This window comes from Pongo abelii, chromosome X (assembly GCF_028885655.2).
Source record: "Pongo abelii isolate AG06213 chromosome X, NHGRI_mPonAbe1-v2.0_pri, whole genome shotgun sequence".
Lineage (NCBI taxonomy): Eukaryota > Metazoa > Chordata > Mammalia > Primates > Hominidae > Pongo > Pongo abelii.
In genome coordinates this window covers 139,297,140-139,320,120 of record NC_072008.2, presented here as the reverse complement: position 1 = coordinate 139,320,120, position 22,981 = coordinate 139,297,140, and the positions used below count along the sequence as shown (strand labels likewise).

General features: G+C 39.3%; 1 protein-coding gene across 1 annotated transcript in view; it reads left to right on the top strand.

Annotated features, from left to right (window-relative positions):
• GPC4 (glypican 4) overlaps nt 1–22,981 on the top strand; it is a 114,058-nt gene that overhangs the window by 78,166 nt on the left and 12,911 nt on the right. The window contains exon 3 of the mRNA XM_024240980.3: nt 12,323–12,714. Within this exon, the coding sequence (XP_024096748.1) occupies nt 12,323–12,714 (392 nt within the window). The remainder of the gene's footprint in view (nt 1–12,322; nt 12,715–22,981) is intronic.

Below are 22,981 nucleotides of genomic sequence, written 5' to 3'. Positions count from 1 at the left end.
ACCCTGTCTCAAAACAAATAAATAATATAACATAAAATACAGCATAGACAATAAAGTTAGGGAACACAGATACAAGGTTTTTTTTTTTAATAGGTAGTAGCTGAAATGTACTTGATCTGGAGATCAATATACTGGAATGCTGGAATACTGGAATGCCAGAATACTTTGCACATTTTCTCCATGTTAGGTTACAGAAACAATGAGATAATTTTATATGGTAAAACCTTAGTTGACTGGTACCCACCAAATCATAGTCCCCTAGTGGGTGCTGCATTGATTGACTAATATTTTGTTTGTTTGTTTTGAGATGGAGCCTTGCTCTGTTGTCCAGGCTGGAGTGCAGTGGTGCAGTCTCGGCTCACTGCAACCTCTGCCTCCTGGGTTCAAGCGATTCTCCTGTCTCAGCCTCCCAAGTAGCTGGGATTACAGGCACACACCACCACGCCCAGCTAATTTTTGTATTTTTAGTAGAGACGGGGTTTCACCATTTGGCCAGGCTAGTCTCGAACTCCTGACCTCAGGTGATCCGCCTGCCTCAGCCTCCCAAAGTGCTGGGATTACAGGCATCAGCCGCCGCACCTGGCGATGATTGACTAATTTTTAAGGCTGTCAGTTAGGACTTGCCAGTAATTCTCAATGCCTGCCGATCCAAGGGCATTGGTTAACAGGCTATAGGATATGTCTTGACTCTCAGAAATTCAAGGGTGGATGCTTTGGTCAAAGAATTATCCAAACTATTATAATAGCTAAACCCTGGCTCTTGGTGTGAATTGAAGAGAGAAAGTTGGGCAGACTAAAAAGATGGTGGTAGGGAACGAAGATGGAGCAGTGAAGTTGCACAGAGACAGCTGGGAACATATAGTAAGGAAATAGTAAAAGGACACGTGGAAATAGTATGGGTCAAGCAACTTCAAGGGAGTACCTTTTGTCATCTGCAAGCTTACAGTGTAAATTCAAAGTGGTGACCTTGACCCCAGACAACTTTGTCTATCATCAAAACCTGTCTATGTCTATGAGATACCACTTCTTTCTAAGGTAGAAATAATTACTTTTAAAGTAATTATTGAAAAAAAAATAAACTTTTCAACAAAAATAAAGTTTGGGGGCTTGTAGAGAGTTAGTCTTCTGTTACCGGAAATCATCCCATTATCCCAGTTTTCCATCATTCTTCCTGAGTTGACCCTGGTCAGGGTTCTAGTGCCAGCTCTGACATTTTTAGAGTCATTGGATTTGAGAGATGAGTCCCTTCTCCAGTTCCCTTACCTCTAAGGCCCTTTTTTGTTCTGTACTTTTAATTTTCTATCGTTTGCACATCTCAAGAGACTGTACGGTCTATATCAGTTTTTAAGATATAAACTTGTGTTTGTGTGTGTGTGTGTGTTCGGATTTGGGTGAAGTACAAGAGAACACTTCCCCTCAAAAATTATCAGATTTCTTATATTTTAAATCTATATCACTGAGTTTAAAGACTGGCCTCTGTGTTTTTCTATGCTGTCATTTTTTAAACCCACTTTTTAACTTAGGATGTTTAATACCAGAAATCTATATTCTGCTGGAGACATAGAGCCAGATTGTGGTAGTGACAGAGCTAGCTGCTCCCCCTCTTGGCCAATTCTGGGAATTTTTTGATAGTAGAGCTGCTAATTAACTTAGCTGAATCAGTCATCTCATGAATATGCTAATCACATACTTAATTCTGGAGGGAGTTAGTGAAAATTGCTTGGCAAAGGGAATAGAAATAGAAGTGGGGCATAATCCGTGTTTTGGGACCACAGCATAAAGATCCGCCCCCAAATGCCTGGCATTTTGTGAGAAAATAGTTGTTTTTAAAAGAAGCATAGTTAAAATCCCAAATAGGTTAAGGTGATTACAGCTGCCGTGTTAAATGTATTTCTGAATGACATACTAAAAATGATGTTATAGCTATGAAGTAATGTCATTGCTACATAACTGCCTGTATCAAACTGTAGATATTCTGCATGTTTAAAGAACTAAGGAAATGGATGTTGTCTGATGCTAGTCTATTGGGAAAACTCCTTTAGTTTGTCGTTTTTAGAGCAAATTTAATAACTTTGGATGGGAGGCAGTGCACAGTGAATTATCATCCTAGTTCTGCAGTGAACCCACTGTGACTGACCTGGGGCAATTAAACGAGTCTCAGTTTTCCCATCCATAAAATGAGGGGGTTGAGCTAGATGCTCTCTAAACCCTTTCAATTCTACCAATTCTGTGAATCTTTTAAACATGTGACTAGACCAGCTGCTTTAGTGAAAGGCCTTACAAGATGTTAATTAGCCGTCTGTATGGTACCCTCTATTTTCCCTCTATCATTTTTTAACTCTCAGCTACTTTCACCAGGTCTTTGAAAAACCCTCCCATGAGCCTGAAGCTTGTTAACTTGAATAATAGTAGAAATTTTCTGAATTAGCTTAAAACGCACACAAAAGAAATAATTGTCTGTCTCATCTATCTGCATGGGCCAAGTGTAAACCAAGCAGTTACCCTTCCCTTAAGCCCTAAGGCCCCTTGTTTCCTATCACTTCACAGAGGCAGGGCACCAAGCACTCTTCAGACTTAGTAGAATCTGCGTTTTAATCACTAACTGCAAATTTTCTGTAGTTCATATTAGCCATTAACCAGTGCAGAGGCTCAGTGAGTAGGAGGCATTAAAATTTATATGCCCATGAAAGGCATGACCTCAGTGGAAGCGAGCTGTCTGCTAACCTTAAAAGACAAATATGTCCAGATAAGCTTCGTGGCCATTGACTAAGCTGAAATTTCTGGAATTTTCCTGACTCCTGACTTTAACTGTTTTCTACCTATATAGATAGATTATTGTCGTTTATATAGCCACACTTTCTAAAGATCCCCTGAGAGGGTTTTAGATTGGAAAAAGTCTAAAACATCCTCAAAGTAAGTGTGTCATAGATATGCATAGCATAATATACAACATTGATTGGTTTTTAATCCTCACCTCACATTTCATTAACACATTAAAAAAAAATCATTGCTTTCTAAAACCTCTGCTATAGTACAACGGGCAACATTTCATAGGCTGAGTAGCCTCGAAAGTACACAGAAAGACGTGAGGCCTTCTGGCCTTCCTGCAAATGCAGTGTTTCTTCCAGATTATGCCAGTGGTCTCCGATTTAGTTTGAAAGCACTGCTACTCTTTCCTTTATGATTCTATCTTCTTTTCTTTCCATATGAAAGAGACTAAAAAGCCAGCTACTTTTGCTAATTCTTTTATAATCTCTCTGTGAAACTTGACCAGAATGAGCCACCGCCAGCTTACTGTAATCAAATCAAAAGCTCAGACAAAATGCACACATTTCTCTATTGACAAAGGTTTTCTGCATTTTGAGTTGTTATCTGAAGTGTGACCAATTGTGGCTGTAGCATTGGCTATCTCATCGGATTGAAAATGCATGTGCAGCTTCTACAGAGCCCAGAGCACTTTAACTTTGGGCCTCTCCTATTAGCTTTGACTTCTTCAGAAGGCATGACATCAGCAAGAAGCAGTGGATCTGTCTGGAGGGAAGTAAATATATAGAAGAGCTTCAAATGGATTGCTTTTATCAACTCTGTTGGTTCATTGCTCTTTGGGCCTGGGAGTTTGGAATGTTGTTCATCACTGCCTGCTCTACTTCTATGTGTCTGTCTGTCCAGGCAAAGAACAGGGCTTAGTTGATCTAGCACTGACTCCAACCGATTGACTGAGAGAATTCCCTATGCAGACAGGCTTCAGCCCTTTCTTGTTCATTGTCCACACCCATCTTCATCACCCTCTCTCTTGAAAGAATTAGCAGAGCAATGGAAACTCTTGTAATAAATATGACTCTAACAGCAAGGATGGTACATGGACACACCCTTTCTGCAGATAGATTTGGCAATGTGTCAGTAGTTTTGAATATGTTCATACTCATTGATTTAGTAATTCCACTTCTGGATGTGCATCCCAAGGAAAGAAAGATCTGCATAAACACTTATGTACGATGTTAATAGGATGTTCATCACAGCATTATTTCTAGTGGTAGGAAATTGGAAATAAGCTTGCTTGCCCCACAATGATTACGTTATTCTCCATCCATGTGGTGTCATTGTATGCAGTCATTAAACATGATGCTTCTGCTGGGCACAGTGGCTCACGCCTGTCATCCTAGCAGTTTGGGAGGCCAAAATGGGTGGATTACTTGAGGTCAGGAGTTTGAGACGAGCCTGGCCAACATGGTGAAACACCATCTCTACTAAAATACAAAAATTAGCCAGGTGTGGTGGTGCACGCCTATAATCCCAGCTACTCGGGAGGCTGAGGCAGGAGACTCGCTTGAACCAGAGAGGTGGAGGTTGCAGTGAGTCAAGATCGCACTGCTGCACTCCAGCCTGGGTGACAGAGCAAGACTCTGTCTCAAAAAAAAAATGATGCTTCTGAAGAAGTTTTAATCACATAGAAAATGCTAACCATATAGTGTTACATAAGAACACGGTGTAAATACATTTTTATTTCAACCACGTAACAACATGTATTTTCGTAGGAAAAAGGGAGGAAGGAAATTTGATAAGCCATTGTTACTGTCTTTTAGCAGTGGGGATTATATTTATATTTTCTTCATACCTGTCCATATTTTTCAAGTTGCTATAATGAGGAATACTTTTTAGGAAAAAAATTATATATTTCTTTATGAAAAATATGGAAACTGCTTTGGTGAAGTTTTAAAATAATGTTTTTCTTTTTATTAAGTATTACAGTGCTCACCATAGAAAATTTGGAAAAGTAGAAAAATACATCAAATCCTCCAGTGGTTAAATACAATGAAGGGAATAAAGGGAAATAAAGTTAATTTTGAAAGCATGAAGGTATATCACTTTTCTGATTATAAAATGTCACTGAAATATCTGGGGGAACAAAATCAAGAAAGATAGAATGAAAAAAATTATCCTTGATCCCCAGCACCCAACCATCACTCTTGTATTTACCTCATCTTTTTGTGTACATAGATAATGCATATACATACATGCAAATTGGTATCATAATGATTTGCTGTTTCATGTTCTGATTTTTTTTTTTTTTTGAGACAGTCTCTGTTGGCCAGGCTGGAGTGCAGTGGCTCAGTCTTGGCTCACTTCAACCACTTCAAGTGATTCTCATGCCTCAGCCTCCCAAGTACCTGGGATTACAGGTGCATGCCACCACACCTGGCTAATTTTTGTATTTTTAGTAGAGACAGAGTTGCACCATATTGGTCAGGCTGGTCTCGAACTCCTGACCTCAGGTGATCTGCCCACCTCGGCCTCTCAAAGTGCTGGGATTACAGGCATGAGCCACTGTGCCTGGCCTGATTTTTCTCTTGACATTAGATTATTAACAGAGATGTGTATTTGAAGCTATATGGTACCTCTCTGACTGATCCACATAGAGGTTAGTACATGGAACACTTGCAATGGCTCCTTCAGCTCCCTAGCTTACTTATACGTTTCTGAAACCTTCTCTGGGCATTTCTGAATGCACAGAACTCTAGGCATGCTAAAGCCAATTGCCTAGCTGGTACTGAGAGTGCCCTTAGTAGAAATGGAATGATGCCCAGCAAAAGAGACCTTACAATACTGAGTCTGTGTCCCTGGCCACATTAGCCAAAGATGGGGGCCATCAGTAAACATTGTATTTATTCCCTTGGAGCCTTAGCATTCAAAATGTGTTCACGAATAAAAGCAACTTTGGGAAGAAAGGCTGGTCTTATTTTGGCAGAATCCCCTAGTACTCTGTGATATGCTAATAGCCCCTAATAAGAGCTACAGCTGGTGATTGGCCTGTCCACCAAGGAGCAGCCTGTTTTTTTTGTTTTGTTTTGTTTTTCCTTAGACTTAGGGTCTCACTCTGTTGCCCAGGCTGGAGTGCAGTGGTGTAATCATAGCTCACTGCAGCCTTGAACTCCTGGGCTTAAGCGATTCTCCCATCTCAGCCTCCCTAGTAGCTAGGACTACAGGCATGCAGCACCATGCCTGGCTAAGTTTTTAAATTTTTGTAGAGATGGGGTCTCACTTTTCAGGGTGGTCTAAAACTCCTAGCTTCAAGCAGTCCTCCCACCTTGGGCTCCTAAAGTTTTGGGATTACAGGTGTGAGCTGCTGCACCTGGCCAAGGAGCAGCATATTGATTTCCTATCAACTGATAAACATAAGTTGAGTATATGATCTTTTGGTACACCAGCCTTAGCAGGCACTTTTAGAAGAGTGAGATTTTGCCATGCTCGAGAAAAAATGCCTGTTTAAAAAACAAACAAAAAAATGTATGCAGACTTTATCAAAAAAGCAAAACAGGAGGAGATAGTGATAAATCAAATTTCAGGTTGTCAGTAAAATGCTTGCTGCTTTTCCTTTTTTTCCTTACATTTTTATATGCTTATGTTTGCTGTTCTTCATTAATTACTTGATCTTAGGTGAAAGAGTCGATGAATGTAACTCTTTAAATTTTCTTAGAAGTTAGAAAGGTATGATTTGTAGCATTTACAAGGAGGCTTCTTTTTTCAGCACTTCTGTTGATCTAGTAACTTAATGTTTGCATGCCACACCAGGGTTATGAAATACAGCATTTATAGTAAGAGAAAAATCAATCCTTATATGTAAAAGGCAGCTTCCTAATAATGTAAATACCAGGTGGTAATTTATAGCACCAAAAAAAAAAAGGATCAAATGAAAAGGGCCCCAATCTCTTAAGGTTATGGGTTAATTCTAGAATGCATTCTGGTTCATTAATCAATAGCCAGTTGATTGTTTATAAAGGAGTAACTAATGTGGCATTTAGTAGCAGAACTGGAGGTTCTTTGGCCTATTTCAAGAATTTTGAATGTTTATTTGATGCAAGACAAGTAGCTGGGGATAGAAGTTCCAGAAGTACATGATGTTCTTCTCTTTCTTAAAGACAGGATATTTACATAGAAAACTTTTATATGGAAAAGTTTTGTCTTTTCACTCTAGTTTTTCCCATGTTAAATTAATACTACTTGCACTTAGAATGATTAGATTTTAGAACTGGAAAGTACTTACACTTCCCTAGCTCAATCCTTATACCAAGTGGACTTCTGGCAAAGAAGGTAGTATGCAAATGAAATACATGAGTGGGGGATGTTGACCTGCTGATTAATTCTTATTTTTTATATGTGTGTGGTGTGTGTATGGTATTCTCTTGTTTAATATAATGTACGCTCTCTTCTCAAGGGTGAGGTTTCCCCATTCCCTGTTTTTCACCCAGCAGTCACTCCCACCCTCATAGATGTCTGGGACATTTCACAACCTTTGAAGGTAGAACCATTAAGCATTTCCCTTAGGATAAACAGTTCCCAATTTTATAAGGCCTTGGGTCTTGTTAGAAGACCTCCAGCAGCTTTGGCTTCATTTATGTCCCCTCAGATGGATAATGTTTGACTCCACTAGGAAAGATAAAAACCAGTCTTTAAAGATTTTTTTAAAGGATTGTAGATACAAAGAAACTCTAAGAGTGACAACACTATTATCTCACATATTAGTAATAATGTTTATTTGTTGAGCATCTACTTTATGCCAAGCATTATCCATATGAGGTGAGTGATAATAGTCCCGTTTTATGGATGGGATAAAAGAGGCTCAGAGAGATTAGGCCTTTTGCCCAAGCAAGGTCATACAGTCCCCAAGTGAGAGATCTGCTGTTTTTCCCACTGTGTCCTCCTGCTTTAGATTCATAGCATGTTACAGTGTTTATTTCCATCCTGTGTTGAGTGGCCATTCATGAGCTCAAGGAGTAGCAGCTGCTTTATCTTTAGAACGTATATACTTAAGCCTTCAAACTGAAAATTGAAGGGGAAGTAAACGCTGATCACAGACACTATATTTCAAATCCTTGCAAACCACCACCTCTCAAACTTTCTTTCAGACACCAGTAGCTTTACTTAAAACAGATTCCCTGAGCAGCATTTTTACATGAATACAAGCAATTGCTGCACAGAGCTAACTTCCAATTTGCTTGGCTTTTGATCGTTGTGGAATCCTGGTTTACATTGCTCTTGGCTGGTTCTCTCTTAGTCACCAAGTGTATTGTAATTAGTTTCAGGCATAATGATTATGAGCAGTGATTGCTAGGTGTCTAGGGCCTGTACAGCTCTTCTTCAGCAGTTAAGATCTGACCCTGATTCTGAGTTCTGAGAATGATTGAAAAAAAAATGGAGATGAACATTGCAGCGATTACTGAAGTTGCTATTGATGGCTGTGGACCAGGATCTGAATGGCTAATTTATGCTTCATTCCTCATTGTAGAAGTAAATGTCATGGGAATAGAAAGGAGGATTGGGGATGTGAAAGAATTATGCAAGAACATGCGAGCTGCTAGTTTAACAGGAGGAACAGATGCAAAAGGATTTTTTTGTCCTTTCTAATAGCAAATTATTATGCTTTGGTTGATATTGTACCTAATTGCTATGAATTTTAGAATTTAAATGATGTCTGCCATCCTTATGAGGTCCCTTTGAGGCAAAAGGCATAGGTAGAATAGTCCCAAGCAACAGGGCTAGTGAGAATCTATCTAAAAAGAAATGAGTCTGGGTCTTCTGGATCCCCTGATTTTTGTCTGGTTGACTCTCACAGTTTAAATATATGAATATTTAGGAACTTTTTGTATGTAATGAGGGATTAACAATTTTATAGATGTTTAAAAAAATCTCTGGTATTCTCATAAAACCGTATGTGGAGAGTGGCAGTGTATGGTAAAGGTGAATTGGATGGGGGAAATTTGTCTTACCAGAAATTTTCATTATGGTCTGATTGTGCAGGAAGAAGGTTAAGATGCATGGCAAAACACCATGTGCTTTGATTTGAGCCCATAAGAGCCACTCCGTACATACTTGTCAAATTGCATATCCATTTGGAGAAATTATGATGTTTTAACTCGTTATATCAGTTTTATAGAATTTCTCAAGCATTTATTAACCACATGCTCACCCAAATGGTCTTTATATTTGCAACTTGTATAGCCACATTGAAGAGTCTTTTAAAATGTGAAGGAAAGAAAATAAATTTTCTGAATGATGAAATGAATTAGGATTTAGTATGTATATAGCACCAAGCTAGGCTCTTAAAGTACATGCTAGCATAAACACACACACACACACACACACACGCACACACACACAAAGTACATGCTAGCATAAACACACACACACACACACACACACACACACACACACACACACTCTTTCCTAGACAGAATGTGAGTCATGGAAACCAAAGTATGGTCCATGGTGGGTGTTGGACAGGGGCATGTCAGTTTCAAATCGGTCTCCTCTTCATTAGGCCATTTCTCTTATACTCCAAAGTAGCTATGTTATATATGGCTGCATCCACCCATAAGCTCTTGACCTGAATGAGGAACTCCAAGATAGATAATATTTTACTTTTTCCGTAAAGTGTTCAGTGATTTAGTGTTTGTTTGACTTGCAGCACTTTGTCAAAAGGCTAAACTTTGACATTTATTAGAAGTTTTAAATTAAAAGTAAGCTTGAAATGTCACACCACACCTCACCCCACCCCTAAAAATCAACATGACTCTAGGTGACGTTCCTTAAAAATGCAAGTGAGTTTTGAGAATTACTTACTAAATGAGTCTGAAAGCACAAGTCAAATAATTCTGAATGTCCAATTTCTGCTGCTATGTGCCAATTTTATGAGCAATATAATAAAAATTCAATATAAGGCAGGACCTGTGGTTGCTGTTGGAATCCACTCTTTTTGGTCATGAAATATTAATAGCGCTGGATTGACACACAAGGCTTGCATATTGTTCTCAATGGTGACAAAGCTTTATTTTTCCAATATGTGATAGCTATGTGTGCAACACACTGGTCATGTAATAACGCAACCCACGTGTGCCTTTTATGCCCTCCATGAGCAATCACCACTTGGCAAGGATGCTAGCAAAATTCAAGCATGATGTGGGACATGGACCAGATGACATTTAAGGTCCCTTCTCAACTTTGAACTCTAGAAAAGTACTGCATGCATTTAATCATCTATGTTAACACTCAGTTGAGAGAGTTCCACACAAGAAAATTTGTCCCCAAGACAATAAAAAAGTCATTCCTAGGAATGCAATAAATTTATTTAAAAACACAATTCATTGGAAAGACATTTTCTCTTAATTAAAACATTAATGCTTGTCCTGACTGCTTCACACTCAACACAGCCCCTGAGTTGTTGGTGATTGCAACTGATAGGTGAAATGGGAGAAGTTTCAGCAGCTAGAGCAGTTGTTTTCAAACTTTAGGGTATATCAGAATCACAGATAGCTGAAAATTTTGGCCTGTCCACCAAGCCATTTGGCCTGTGGACAAGTCAGTTGCCTAGCTGGTGCTGAGAGTGCCCATAGTAGAAATGGAATGATGCCCAGCAAAAGGGACCCTCCAGGGTTTCTGATTCAGTAAGTCTGGGGTGGGGCCGAGAATTTGCATTTATAGCAAGTGCCCAGGTGATGCTGATCCTGCTGGTCCCAGGCCCACACTTTGAGAACCACTCAGGGGATTTTGGAGAAAATAAAAGGCCATCCCAGGTAGCTGATTGGTATGCTTCTTATATTGTTCACCTAACTCTTTGTGCAGTTTCTGCCCTCTTACTTTCAGGGAGAGAGCTTTGGTAAAAATGTCAGGCTGCACACTTGTAATGGGGATGAGTTGACCTGCCTATTTGTTTACTGTGCAGAGGAAGTCCATTTCCCTTTCTTTCTCCGAAGAAAGCCCAGTAAATAAAAGGCAAGCAATAGTAGGGAAAAGAACTAGATAAAAGGAAAAGGAGAGAAGCAAAGAAAAAAAAACACAAGCCATACCTACAATGTTTGAAAAGCTGGAACCAGGGAGGACTGTGGACTTCATCCTCAGGCCTCAAGGAATAACTAAGTGATGAGTTAGGGGCTGAGAGACATTGGTGTAGAATCTCTTGGCATGTCAGGAAAGTCACACACATACATCTCCCTGCAAAAGTATTCAGTTGCCTCAGTCCAGGTTTTGAAAAGCTATTTGGAATTAGTGGCCAGTCTCTGAGTTGCCCACCCAGTGTGAGAAGAGAATGGTTTTGTAGAACTATTGCATTTTGATAAGCTCACCAATGTTCTGGCTTTGAAGTAGGTGTCATATTTTCTTTTCTGTTCCGTATTTACTCAGAGGCAGTTTCTTATTTGATGTGGTCCTTATATTTTGCTTTGGTATTTGTTATATTTCCTGCTTATAAACTTGATATCATGAGGTGTTTATTTTTATACCAGGCAAGAGATTCTTTAAGAATGATTAATGTTACAGATACACTGTTGGCTTGTTTTTTCATTGAAGTTCCTGAGGAAAGCTTCAGAAGAAAACTAGTTTGCCATTTGTGGTTAAGAGATTAAAATCTCTAACAGTTAAGCTTTGGCTGTATGGTGGCCAAAAAGTAAATCGGAAATAACCAGGTATTCTCATTTACATTTTTCAGTTTTTTTCATGTTGTCTCATAAATATACTATATTTATTATTAAGTCCATTATGCATGTGCTCTCTCTCTCTCTCTCTCACACACACACACACACACACACACACACTATCAGAAGGAACATTGAAAAGAGTCTCATGATGTTATTGTATAAATCCTTTAGAAACCCAGGATCAAGCTGGATACTCCCAATTTGTACTGCTGTCACAGAGAAACACCCAGGAACTTATTTTCAGAAAACTTATGTGCTTGCTTGTAGGGGTGTTTGATTATATTTTTTGGCCTCAAGCATTTTCCAGGCAGCTATAGTGCATGATCATATAGATAAGTGAAAAGGAGAAATGAAAAAAAAATTCACGCCCAAGTAAAATAACAACTTTTGAAAACACCTGTCCTGCTCTTAGGTTACAATTAGAAGGCATGGTTAACTTTGGCTTGAATTCTCAAGTAAAAAGTTGAGGGAAATCTCATGTTTTAGACTTAATGTGCACATTTTTTCCAGTTTTTCTTTATCTACCTATGACAGAGAGAGAGAAAGTGAGAGAGAGAATGAGAGAATGTGTGTATTGTACTGACTTCTGAGAAGTTGTTGGTTTAAATTTTCATTTTTTTCCTCTCTCAGACACCTATGTAAGTGACTTTGTGACACAGGTTTCCTTTCATTGGCAAATGATCTGAGATGCCACATTCCCCAAAAGAAATTCACCCTATATACAAACATGTTTTCCAATTTAATTGTGTTTTTTTTTCCAGTTTTCAAATTTACTGGAAAAGCAGTTATTTAAACACTGAAAACTCTTTCGTTTTTCCTTTTTTTTTTTTTTTTTTTTTTGGTGTTGGTTTTAGAATTCTTCAAAGAACTACTTGAAAATGCAGAGAAATCCCTGAATGATATGTTTGTGAAGACATATGGCCATTTATACATGCAAAATTCTGAGCTATTTAAAGATCTCTTCGTAGAGTTGAAACGTTACTACGTGGTGGGAAATGTGAACCTGGAAGAAATGCTAAATGACTTCTGGGCTCGCCTCCTGGAGCGGATGTTCCGCCTGGTGAATTCCCAGTACCACTTTACAGATGAGTATCTGGAATGTGTGAGCAAGTATACGGAGCAGCTGAAGCCCTTCGGAGATGTCCCTCGCAAATTGAAGCTCCAGGTTACTCGTGCTTTTGTAGCAGCCCGTACTTTTGCTCAAGGCTTAGCGGTTGCGGGAGATGTCGTGAGCAAGGTCTCCGTGGTAAGCACTCTTTGTCTTCTCTGTTTTGTTTTTGTTTTGTTTTGTTTCATGTTAAAAGAACGTTTGGGAAAGGTAGAAAAATAAATCACCAGAATTCTGTTGGCTCAGTAGCAGCCTTTTCTTCCTCTCTTACCTCTTCTCTCCCACACACTGTCCTTACACATGTACATTTTAGAGTTACTAAACAATACTGTGATCAGAATCTTCACCTATCATTATTATTGTGGGGTTTTTTTTGTAGCTATTCTTAGAAGGGGGAATATATGTTTACTCAGGAATCTTAATTTTAAAAGTGGGTTAATACTGCCATACCCATTTTAGCTCTTATTCTACTTCCTTTCTACACAAACAAACATACACACACAGGCTCCACATTTGGTTGTTTTGTGTGACTGTGAGCCTACTAGTCATAGTCTAGGAAAGCATTTAATCTCTGTGAGCATATGTTTCCTTGTTAGAAGGTGTACTCAGAGCTCTTTGGAAGACAGGTTTCTACAACAATTAGTGTGGACTACACTGCTGTTGACTCATGACTTTGTAGAATTACCAATACAGAAAGTGAAATTGTAATACGTGATCAGGAGCTGATGAAATGAACCTGTTTCCTCATTGGGAAAGTCAGCGAATTGGACTAGATAGACTCTGTTCTTTTTTTTTGGGAGGTGGGGACAGGGTCTTGCTCTGCTGCCCAGGCCAGAGTGCAGTGGCAGGATCTCGGCTCACTTGCAACCTCCACCTCTGGGGCTCAAGCAGTTCTTCTGCCTCCGCCTCCCTAGTAGCTGGGATTACAGGCATGTGCCAGCACGCCTGGCTAATTTTTTGTATTTGTAGTAGAGATGGGGTTTCACCATGTTGGCCAGGCTGGTCTCGAACTCCTGGCTTCAAGTGATCCGCCTGTCTTGGCCTCTCAGAGTGCTGGGATTACAGGTGAGAGCCACCACGCCTGGCCGATAGACTCTGTTCTTGAGCAGGATAATGCTTTAGGGGCCTCCTTGAGCAGAAGCACAGTGGGTGAGACCGTGCAACTGTGCCTTTATCTCCCAGTTCCACCAGAGGATCTTTGCTTTCTTTGACTTCACACAGTAGGGATCTGAGCAAGATTTCAAGGGGAAAGGGCTCCACTGCTCCTTCACTGCCACTCCCCTCCCCCAAATGAAATCTGAAAACTTCTTGAAGACCCTACCACCTCTACCTTTCCGTAAGTCAATACCAGGGAAGAAACATAAATATACTGGGGCAAAGTGATCTTTGCAAGGCTGATCTTAGTGCTGTGAACTTTAGGCCTTCAAAGGGAAAGCCAAATTGTAGGCCATTGCTAAAAAGCCTGGATGCACAACAACAGCAGATTCTGCCGAGGCCATTTGGTTGTTTTGAGGACTGGAAGAATGGACAGCATAAAAACTGGACAGCACTACAAACATGAAAATAGACACCTGATTGCCTCTCACAGTTTATCTACAGTTAGGGTGACCATATAATTTTTTGTCCAAACAGGACACTTACTGTCTAAATCAGAGGTGCTTATTAACAAATTGTTCACAGACAACAGGTGTCACTTTTTTTTTTTTTGACAGTCTCACTCTGTCACCCAGGCTTGAGTGCAGTGGCGAGATCTCCGCTCACTGCAACCTCCACTTCCCAGGCTCAGACGACAACAGGTGTCACTATTTTTTTTTTGGTCTCTCGCTCTGTCACGCGCTTGAGTGCAGTGGCGAGATCTCTGCTCACTGCAACCTCCACCTCCCAGGCTCAGACAATTCTCCTGCCTCAGCCTCCCTAGTAGCTGGGATTACAGGCATGTGCCACCACACTCAGCTAATTTTTGTATTTTTAGTAGAGATAGGGTTTCACCATGTTGGCCAGGCTGGTCTTGAACTCAAGACCTCAGGTGATCTGACTGCCTCTGCCTCCCAAAGTGCTGAGATTATAGGCATGAGCCACCGTGCTGGCCAGGTGTCACTAATTGTTAATAAGCAACCAGGATTGTCGTGGACTGGCCAGGATACACGGGTCACTCTAGTTGGAGAGAAAACTTATATTTGCCAGAGTGAAGATAAAGATTCTAAAGAATGGTTTATTATGAAAAATAGGTGCTCATGGGATTTTTCATATTAGAATTGGTTGATAATAAGGATTAGTTGATTGATTGCATTCATTATGTTGTTTGTTCTCTCTCTCATCTCCAGGCTATAAACTGTCAGGAAACAATTCTTTCTAGTATGTTTTTGTTCACTCCTTCTTTGATATTTTCATCGTAAATTGCAAATATTTATTGGGGCATATGAGGGTGGAGTTGAGGGTAAGTGGGGAGATGATTGTTATAATTAAAGGAATAATATCTGATTCTTGAACTTCTGCCAACCCCAGCAACCATTATTAATCTTGGACATACTTTTGTCAGAGTCCCTAAAACAGTGCACAGTGAATCAGATCAAAGTTATTTGCATTGTGGTACACCCAGCACATTCACCCTCCTTCAACAATTCCTCATGTTCATCCTCCACTGAAAGGGCAGAAAGACACTGCCGTGTGATTTGAACATCTGTGCATGCATGTGCATGTGCGTGTACACTTGTGCCAAAGAGAAAGAGAGTCAAGAGCCCTTTGCTAATTTGAAAAGTACTTTCTTTATGTTAACCCTCTTCCCTTCCTTTGAGTTTCAGTGTTGATTCTTGGAGAAAAAGGGCCAGACAGCAGACTCAAGCCTGCCTTGGTGTTAGCCTCACTTTGCAAGGTTGTAGCTATTTTAGAGAACTGAACCTACAAACATGGATGGGGAGGGTAGCCAAATTGAGAAGTTTAGAGACAATTGATTGCAGGTTAGAGGATTGAAGGCTAGAAAAGGCTTGCCTTTGTTTTGCGTCTCCCTACCTCCCAGGTTACAGGGAAGTAAGCAGTTGTGCCTTCCCTGTGTTGCATTCTTCTGGACATCGTTCTCAGAATTAACTGTGGGAAACCAAGAAGCTTGACTTTGATATTTAAAATTCAGACACCCTTACTTATGCAACAAAGGTATGTGACCCAATGTGAAATAGTCACAATCACTTTTTCTTTCTCCTTTCTTTTTTAAAAGAGGCAGGATCTCGCTCTTTCACCCAGGCTGGAGCGCAGTGAGTGGCACAATCATAGCTCACTGAAGCCTCGATCTCCTGGGCTCCAGCAATCCTCCTGCCTGAGCCTCCTGAGCGAGTAGCTGGGACCACAGGCATGCACCATCATGCCTGGGTAATTTTTGGGTTTTTGTTGTTGTTGTTGGTTGTTTGTTTTTTGTAGAGACAGAGTCGCGCTATGTTGCTTAGGCTGGTCTTGAACTCCTGGCCTCAAGCGATCCTCCCACCTCAGCTTCCCAAAGCACTGGGATTACAGGCATAATCACTTTCTGATGTTGCTTTTGGTATGAATTTTTCTTAATAGAAAGAAAAAGATTCCCTGTCTACCTTAGTATTGTTAAATTGAGAAATTTAATTTTTTTTTTCTTTTTGAGACAGAGTTTTGCTCTTGCTGCCCAGGCTGGAGTGCAATGGCGCAATCTCGACTCACTGCAACCTCCATCTCCCAGGTTCAAGCAATTCTCCTGCCTCAGCCTCCCAAGTAGCTGGGATTACAGGCATGCGCCCATACTTGACTAATTTTGTATTTTTAGTAGAGATGGGGTTTCTCCATGTTGGTCAGGCTAGTCTTGAACTCCCAACCTCAGGTGATTCGCCCACCTCGGCCTCCCAAAGTGCTGGAATTATAGGCATGAGCCACCACATCTGGCCTTGAGAAATTTACTTTCTAAATATAACCCTAACAATTTTTGTTTTTAGACTTGAGCTCTATTCTATAGTCATTGTATTCTCATGTCAGCCTAAGAGAGAATTGTGTAGTTGTGTGGGAAGACAGTGAATAGGAGCAATATGGCTGAATTTACATAGAGTAAAACATAACTTGCCAGTTGTTTAGCTGAAAATAAAGTTTTGTGGCTACTTTAAGTATTGTGGTCACAATTGGGAATGCCTAAAAAAGACAACGTTTTTGCTTCACAACTGAGCTTCTAAATTTAAGGACTGGAAATCAAACCCTTTAATTAAATTAATTATATTATCTAAATGAATAAAGCATATAGGCATCAAGTCAGTTTCTAAAGGCGCTGAAACAAGAATTCTATAAATATCTACCATCTGTGGACTGCATCTGCATATAAGCATACAAGGCATACTTGCATACCTGAGGAAATATTTATTACATTAATTTTTGGAGTATGACAGCCATTAAAAAATTTGAGATACAGTGGTATTGGAAAGACAATAAAGGATCTGGCTATCAAAAACATTTCAAAATGAACATGTTGAAAAATTCATTTGATTAATTTATAAATAAGATTCTCTACCAGTTTGGATACCCAAGTAATGTTTTTTATATATATGGGTTCCCACCTCTGCTAACCACTGCCCAAGAAGCACAGTTTGCAGGTGGATCTAGAACAACCCAAGAAATGAACGTTTCTTCTTTTGGTGCCCAATAACATTAATTGCTTCGGGCCTGAAAAAAAGATCTTTCAAAGTAGGGGATGTGTTCCCTAATTGAAGAGAGCCACCTCATCAGCCACTTTGTCTACAAAGAGGTCTGTCTTTCTTTCTTTTTTTTTTTTTTTTTGACATAGGGTCTTGCTCTGTCACCCAGGCTGGAGTGCAGTGGCATGATCATGGCTCACTGCAGCCTCAATCTCTGGGACTGAAGCAATCCTCCTGCCTCAGCCTCCCAAATAGCTAGCACTACAGGCACATGCCACCACACCCAGCTAATTTTTTATTTTTTTGTAGAGATGGGGGTCTCGTTATGTTGCCCAGGCTGGTCTCGAATTCCTGGGCTCAAGTGATCCTCCCACCTTAGCCTCCCAAAGTGCTGGGATTACAGGCATAAGCCACTGCGCCCGGCCTACAAAGAGGTCTTTAAAGTGAAATATGAAAAGCATCATGGTCTTGTTTGCATACTTAGAGATGTTCCCACTTTCTCTTCGTGAGTGGATGTCCAGTTTACTTTTGCAGTAAAGGGGTTGCAGTTAAAAGTTGAGCAATGATTTGATTATCACAGAACCTTTGCAAGGCCATTAGCACCAGCAAGCTTAAGTTACTTCAAGAGAAAGGCACTTCATAGTTGAAGTACACTTGCCTTGCTTTTGTTTTTTCTGGGCCCAAATCTCCAGTGATTTCAGCTCACTCCGTTGAGCTTTACAATTCAAACTTCCCAAAAGCCCCTTTAATTAGTAACAGGTGGTTCAAAAATACCCTTGTACTACACATCTTGGTATTACTTATTCCATCATTGTTTGTCATGGTTCATGATACATTTCTTATTTACCTGCTTGTAGCAGCAGTTTTGCCTGGAAGGATGAAGTCTGTTGTGGTCTTTCAGAAATGCACAAGTGGTTACATGCATCATGAAAATTAATAGCTCCTATGCCAAAGAGAGTTGCATTCTCATGGTTTCAATTAACACTGACATAATGGGACTATGTCTACACCCCACCCCAAACTACAGAATCTATAATTAGAAAACAGTGCCTCACCATTGGGATGTCTAAATGACTGTCCTGCCTTGAAAGCAATTTTCATTGCTCCCTCTTTATTTCTATTTGCCTTAGTTTTGCATCTCCCCACCTCCCAGGTTAAGGGGAAGTAAGCAGTTGTGCCTTCCCCATGTTGCATTCTTCTGGACATCATTCTCAGAATTAACTGTGGGAAACCAAGAAGCCTACAAGAGTACTAAACAAACTATTTTACCACTTCCCAAAATCATTATAAATATAAATTTAAAAAATAGTCAATACAAAAAGCTTTTAAGAAGCAAAGTGTAGACACATATTCAACTCTCAGTGTTCTTTTTCACTCACAATATTAAAATCTAGAATTGCAAAGAGGAAGATGGGACTCAAGCTATGGAGTGGGGAAGGGGTGAGGATGGTAGGAGTACAGGAGGTGTCAAATTGAATAAATTGAGTTTACATACTCACAAAACAAAAATAGAGCCCTTTTCAAGGGGATTGACTTATAAGTGTTAACTGAGTCTAATCATTTGAAACAAAGACAAGACACATTTCAAGTATTTATGAAGCTTCAGTTTTATCTACAACATCTCCAGAAATATTCCTGACTGAATATTTTGTTATGCTTTTTAGATTTTATTATTAGAGGAATCATTAGGAACCTCTCATCCTCCTTTCTTTGTGTATATGCATTGAATTCAAAACTGGTTAGGAAATTGTTGAAGAAACTCATCACATCCCATGGCAAGTGTGGGTTCCCTATCACTCTTACCGTAATTTTGGGAATAGTTCTGTTATTTCTATTGGGTGCTTTTGTTACCAAGCAACAGATAAAATCTAGACCTTTTCTGCTTACTTGCTACTATTGGCTGTGCAAAAAACAAAAACAAAAAAATAGTGCAATGAATGTATGTTAGGAGGTGAAATAATCTAAAAGGAAATGCATTTCTAGCTTCAGTACAGCGTGTTGACTATCATCACTGTGTAATGTGGCTTAAGGCTCGTTCTGAATTACTGAAATGAAATCCAGGCTATGTGAAGAGTTCTGTTCCAGCATTTTTTTTTCAGGCTGCTTGCAGTAGTTTTTAATGTGGTATTTGGAAAATGCAGGTTATTGGGTAGAAAGTCTCAATGTATATGAAGAGTCTTTGCAGAAAAGGCTTTTTATAGCAGATATGGCATGCAGATGTCATGATAAATGTATATATCCTGAGGAAGGCAGGAATGAGTATTTTTAAAAGAGTTTTAATAAGTTGAGAAGGAAATGAGGCGTCTTACCCCCCACATACACACCGACTTTTGTCATGAAACATAGATTGGCTCCTAAAATCTTAAATTTTAAGGTACCTCCTACAGTTACCTTATCATTAAGAAAGACCTCTGTCAGTCTTGAAGGATGTTATAGGCTTGGAAATTTGGTATCAGTATATTGTCATTATGGGTCAATAACTCAGATTGATTTTGATATATGAGTTAATATGGAAGTACTCAGTCCAGATGATATTCCCTTTCTATCATACCACCCCACAAAAGCAAATGAATCAAACCTAATTCTTATGTAAATAATGTAGAAATCTTTTTATTTTTATGCACATTACGTCCCGTTTTATAGTAGGAATTGATCATCTCTGCTACATTAGCTACAGTTCTTTCAAAACGTTAAAATTGGTAAAATATGTAATTGTTTTCTGGTTGGTTTTGTTCAAGTGAACTTTTTTCTCTTCACATCCAGCAGTGTTTTCTTGAGCCTTTGAATTCTTTGTGAGCAGGGACTGATGAGTAATACACATATATTCATATCATTTTTCTCACCTGGGGCACCTTGAATAGTTCTAAATACATAGCACTGGCTCAGTAAGTCATTATTGTTTTACTAAACAATGTTATCTCATCCAAGTATCTAGTGAGATATTGCTCCATGTAGAACAGTTGCATCCTAAATTACCCTCCAACATAAAAATTGATTCATTTGGTCAATAAACATTGAAAACTGAAAATTGTCACTAGAAAACATCCAGCTCCATAGTGGAGTGTACATTGTACATGGAGATGCTGTACTAGTTCTAGGAGCTCTGGCGAAAGGATTAGGCTTATGTACTGCCATCAAGGTTCCTATAGTCTGTTACTCAAAAGAAGCCATTTAGGTACATATCATGGAAGTCAAGTACACCTACTCTGGAACCAAATTGCCTAGATTCAAATCCTGGTTTGGCCATTTACTGGAAGACCTTGTGTGAGTCCCTTAATCTCTTTGGGGCTCCACTTCCTCATCTGTGAAATGAGATAATACTCATGTTGTGTGATTATTTTGAGGCTTTAATGAGTTAATACATATAGAGTACTGAGAATAGAACCTGTAACATACTAAATACTGTGTAAATGTATCATAGAAACCAATAAAATCCAGTAAAATCTGTCAGTAGTAACTCTGCCATAGAACAGAAAAATTTTCTCTTGAATCTTGACATCAAAACCCTCATGACCACAAAACCATAAAAGCTAAATAAGCATTTTCTTTAAGAGATCGTTAAACCACTCTTTTTATTTAAAGGGGGAAGGGAGGAGTGTACAGTTTTTCTTTTCCCATTTCTTCATATGATTTTAATAAATAACTATTAAATCATTAAGAGAGGTCTGAAAAATGCGACTTTCGTAAAAAGTAGTCATAACTCCTACCCCTGCTCTTACCCCAGCCCCAAGGATTCCGGAACTTACTAATATCTAGGCTCAACCAACCCTTCTAAATAAAAGAAAAAAACATACCAAATGTTAGTCAAGAGCTGTGCCCCAAGGTAGCAATCAAATTGAACAATTTAAGTGGCACGCCATGCCATGCCATGGAGAATAAATACATAACTGAAGATTAAAGGAAGACCTTTTTGTTAATCCCTGTGTGGCATGATCTACTGCTTGGTTTTGGGTCTTACGGAATAAATCTACTTCAGCAAATAAGTTTTTGAAGACTCAAAAGAAGTAATTGATTTTGAGGGTTACCAGGGAGTAGAATGTGAATGAACTTGAATTTCTATTCAAAATGAATAAAGCCCCAGAACAAAGTCTGACTTAGTCCACTGTTATATTTGCTTAAGGGTGAAAGATTTGCCCCTAATAGTGTGGAGAGACCATTGAGAGCTAATGAAAGAGCCCCCAGCAGTGCCTGGTATATTATCATGTGACAGTAAGTGCCACCACTGGATCCAGAAGATCTTGGACTTTCACCAGTAGCTCCACGAGAGAACTGAAATTAAAGTTGCAGATTGAACATGCCAAATCAGAAAATTTAAGATCCGAAATGCTCTAAATCTGAAACTTTTTGAATACCAACCTGATACTTAAAGAAATGCTCATTGGAACATTTCAGATTTTGGGTGTTCGGTTTAGGGATGCTCAAACCGTAAGTATAATGCAAATATTCCAAAATCCAAAAACAAACAAACAAACAAAAAAAAACCCCAAACACTTCTTGTCCCAAGCATTTTTGATAAAGGCTACTCAACATGTGCCATATACTGTGTAGCTTTTTCTTCCATGGTGGTGGCACACTTTTGGCTCTTAAAGACTCCAAAAGAGAGGCAGACATTTTGTTTACTCACTAGGGTAGTCCAGAGTCCTTGACACTCTGGGCTCACTGTTTGAGCCTGGGCAGGTCGACAACGGTGGGGCCCAAAGGCCTGGGCAGTGCTAGCATTATTGCTGTTTCTTCTAGGGGGATGAGACTTTGCAGGGGAGACCTGTTTCTTTAGGTCTCGTGACTGTTTTAAAACTCTTCCCTTTATATTAGGGCCTCATCCCACCAAAATGGATTTGCTTCCCAGATTCTGAATTCCCTTCATGTGAAATAGTGCATGGTGGTCTGACTAGTGGTTATGAGACAAAAGACAGATTTTTTTTCTAACTTTGATATTTTATGTGTCCTTTCTCTTTCCATTTTTCTTATAACTTCCTCATCTCTCTTTTCAGTTCTGGTATTACTTAGTGTTTCCCTAGCATGTTATAGCTGAGTCGCCTGTGACCATTTTTAGTAGTTACACAACAAATCATGTACAGAGCATGAGCCAGCACTTAGTCAAATAATGAAATGGAAGAGCTCTGCCAAACTCAGCATCATAATTTCCCTTAATAAAACTCCACTGTGTCCTTTAGTTTGGTCTCTTTTTAAAACTTGAGCCTCCATGAGCCTATTTTAGGGGAGGGTACTACAAGGTCTGTTGCATAAATGATTTGACTTGCAATTGAACTAAGAATACAATGAACCACTTCCTAGAGTTATTTTTTAAAAGAATGAGAAAGGACTTCTTTGAAAAAAAAAAAAAGTGTTTTCTGAATATAACTATTTTGGGTCTAAAATTTTTGCTCATTTCCTAAAGTCCTGTACCACTTTGGAATTGCTTTGTATTTTGTAGAACAGGTTTTGTATTCTAATATAGAAATTCTTAACTTGCCTTGTTACCTAAATTCAAATGCATTCCAGAATAATCCCTGGCACATAGTAGGTGCTCAGTAACTATTTGTTGACCCCTTAGCTTTCTACGTTTCTTCTTACGAGGGCATTGTCTCCTCTTAAGCATAATATTCAACAAATGCCACGTTCTATTCAGTTATTTTTCATTTCATAGCCACTTGCATAACTTCTACCTCTTTAAAATCTAGCCATTTTGCAGTCTCATCAATGTGGAACCCAACTAAAACTAAAGTAGGAAATAACCAGTGCCTAAGATTACAGTTTCCTGTCATCTGGCA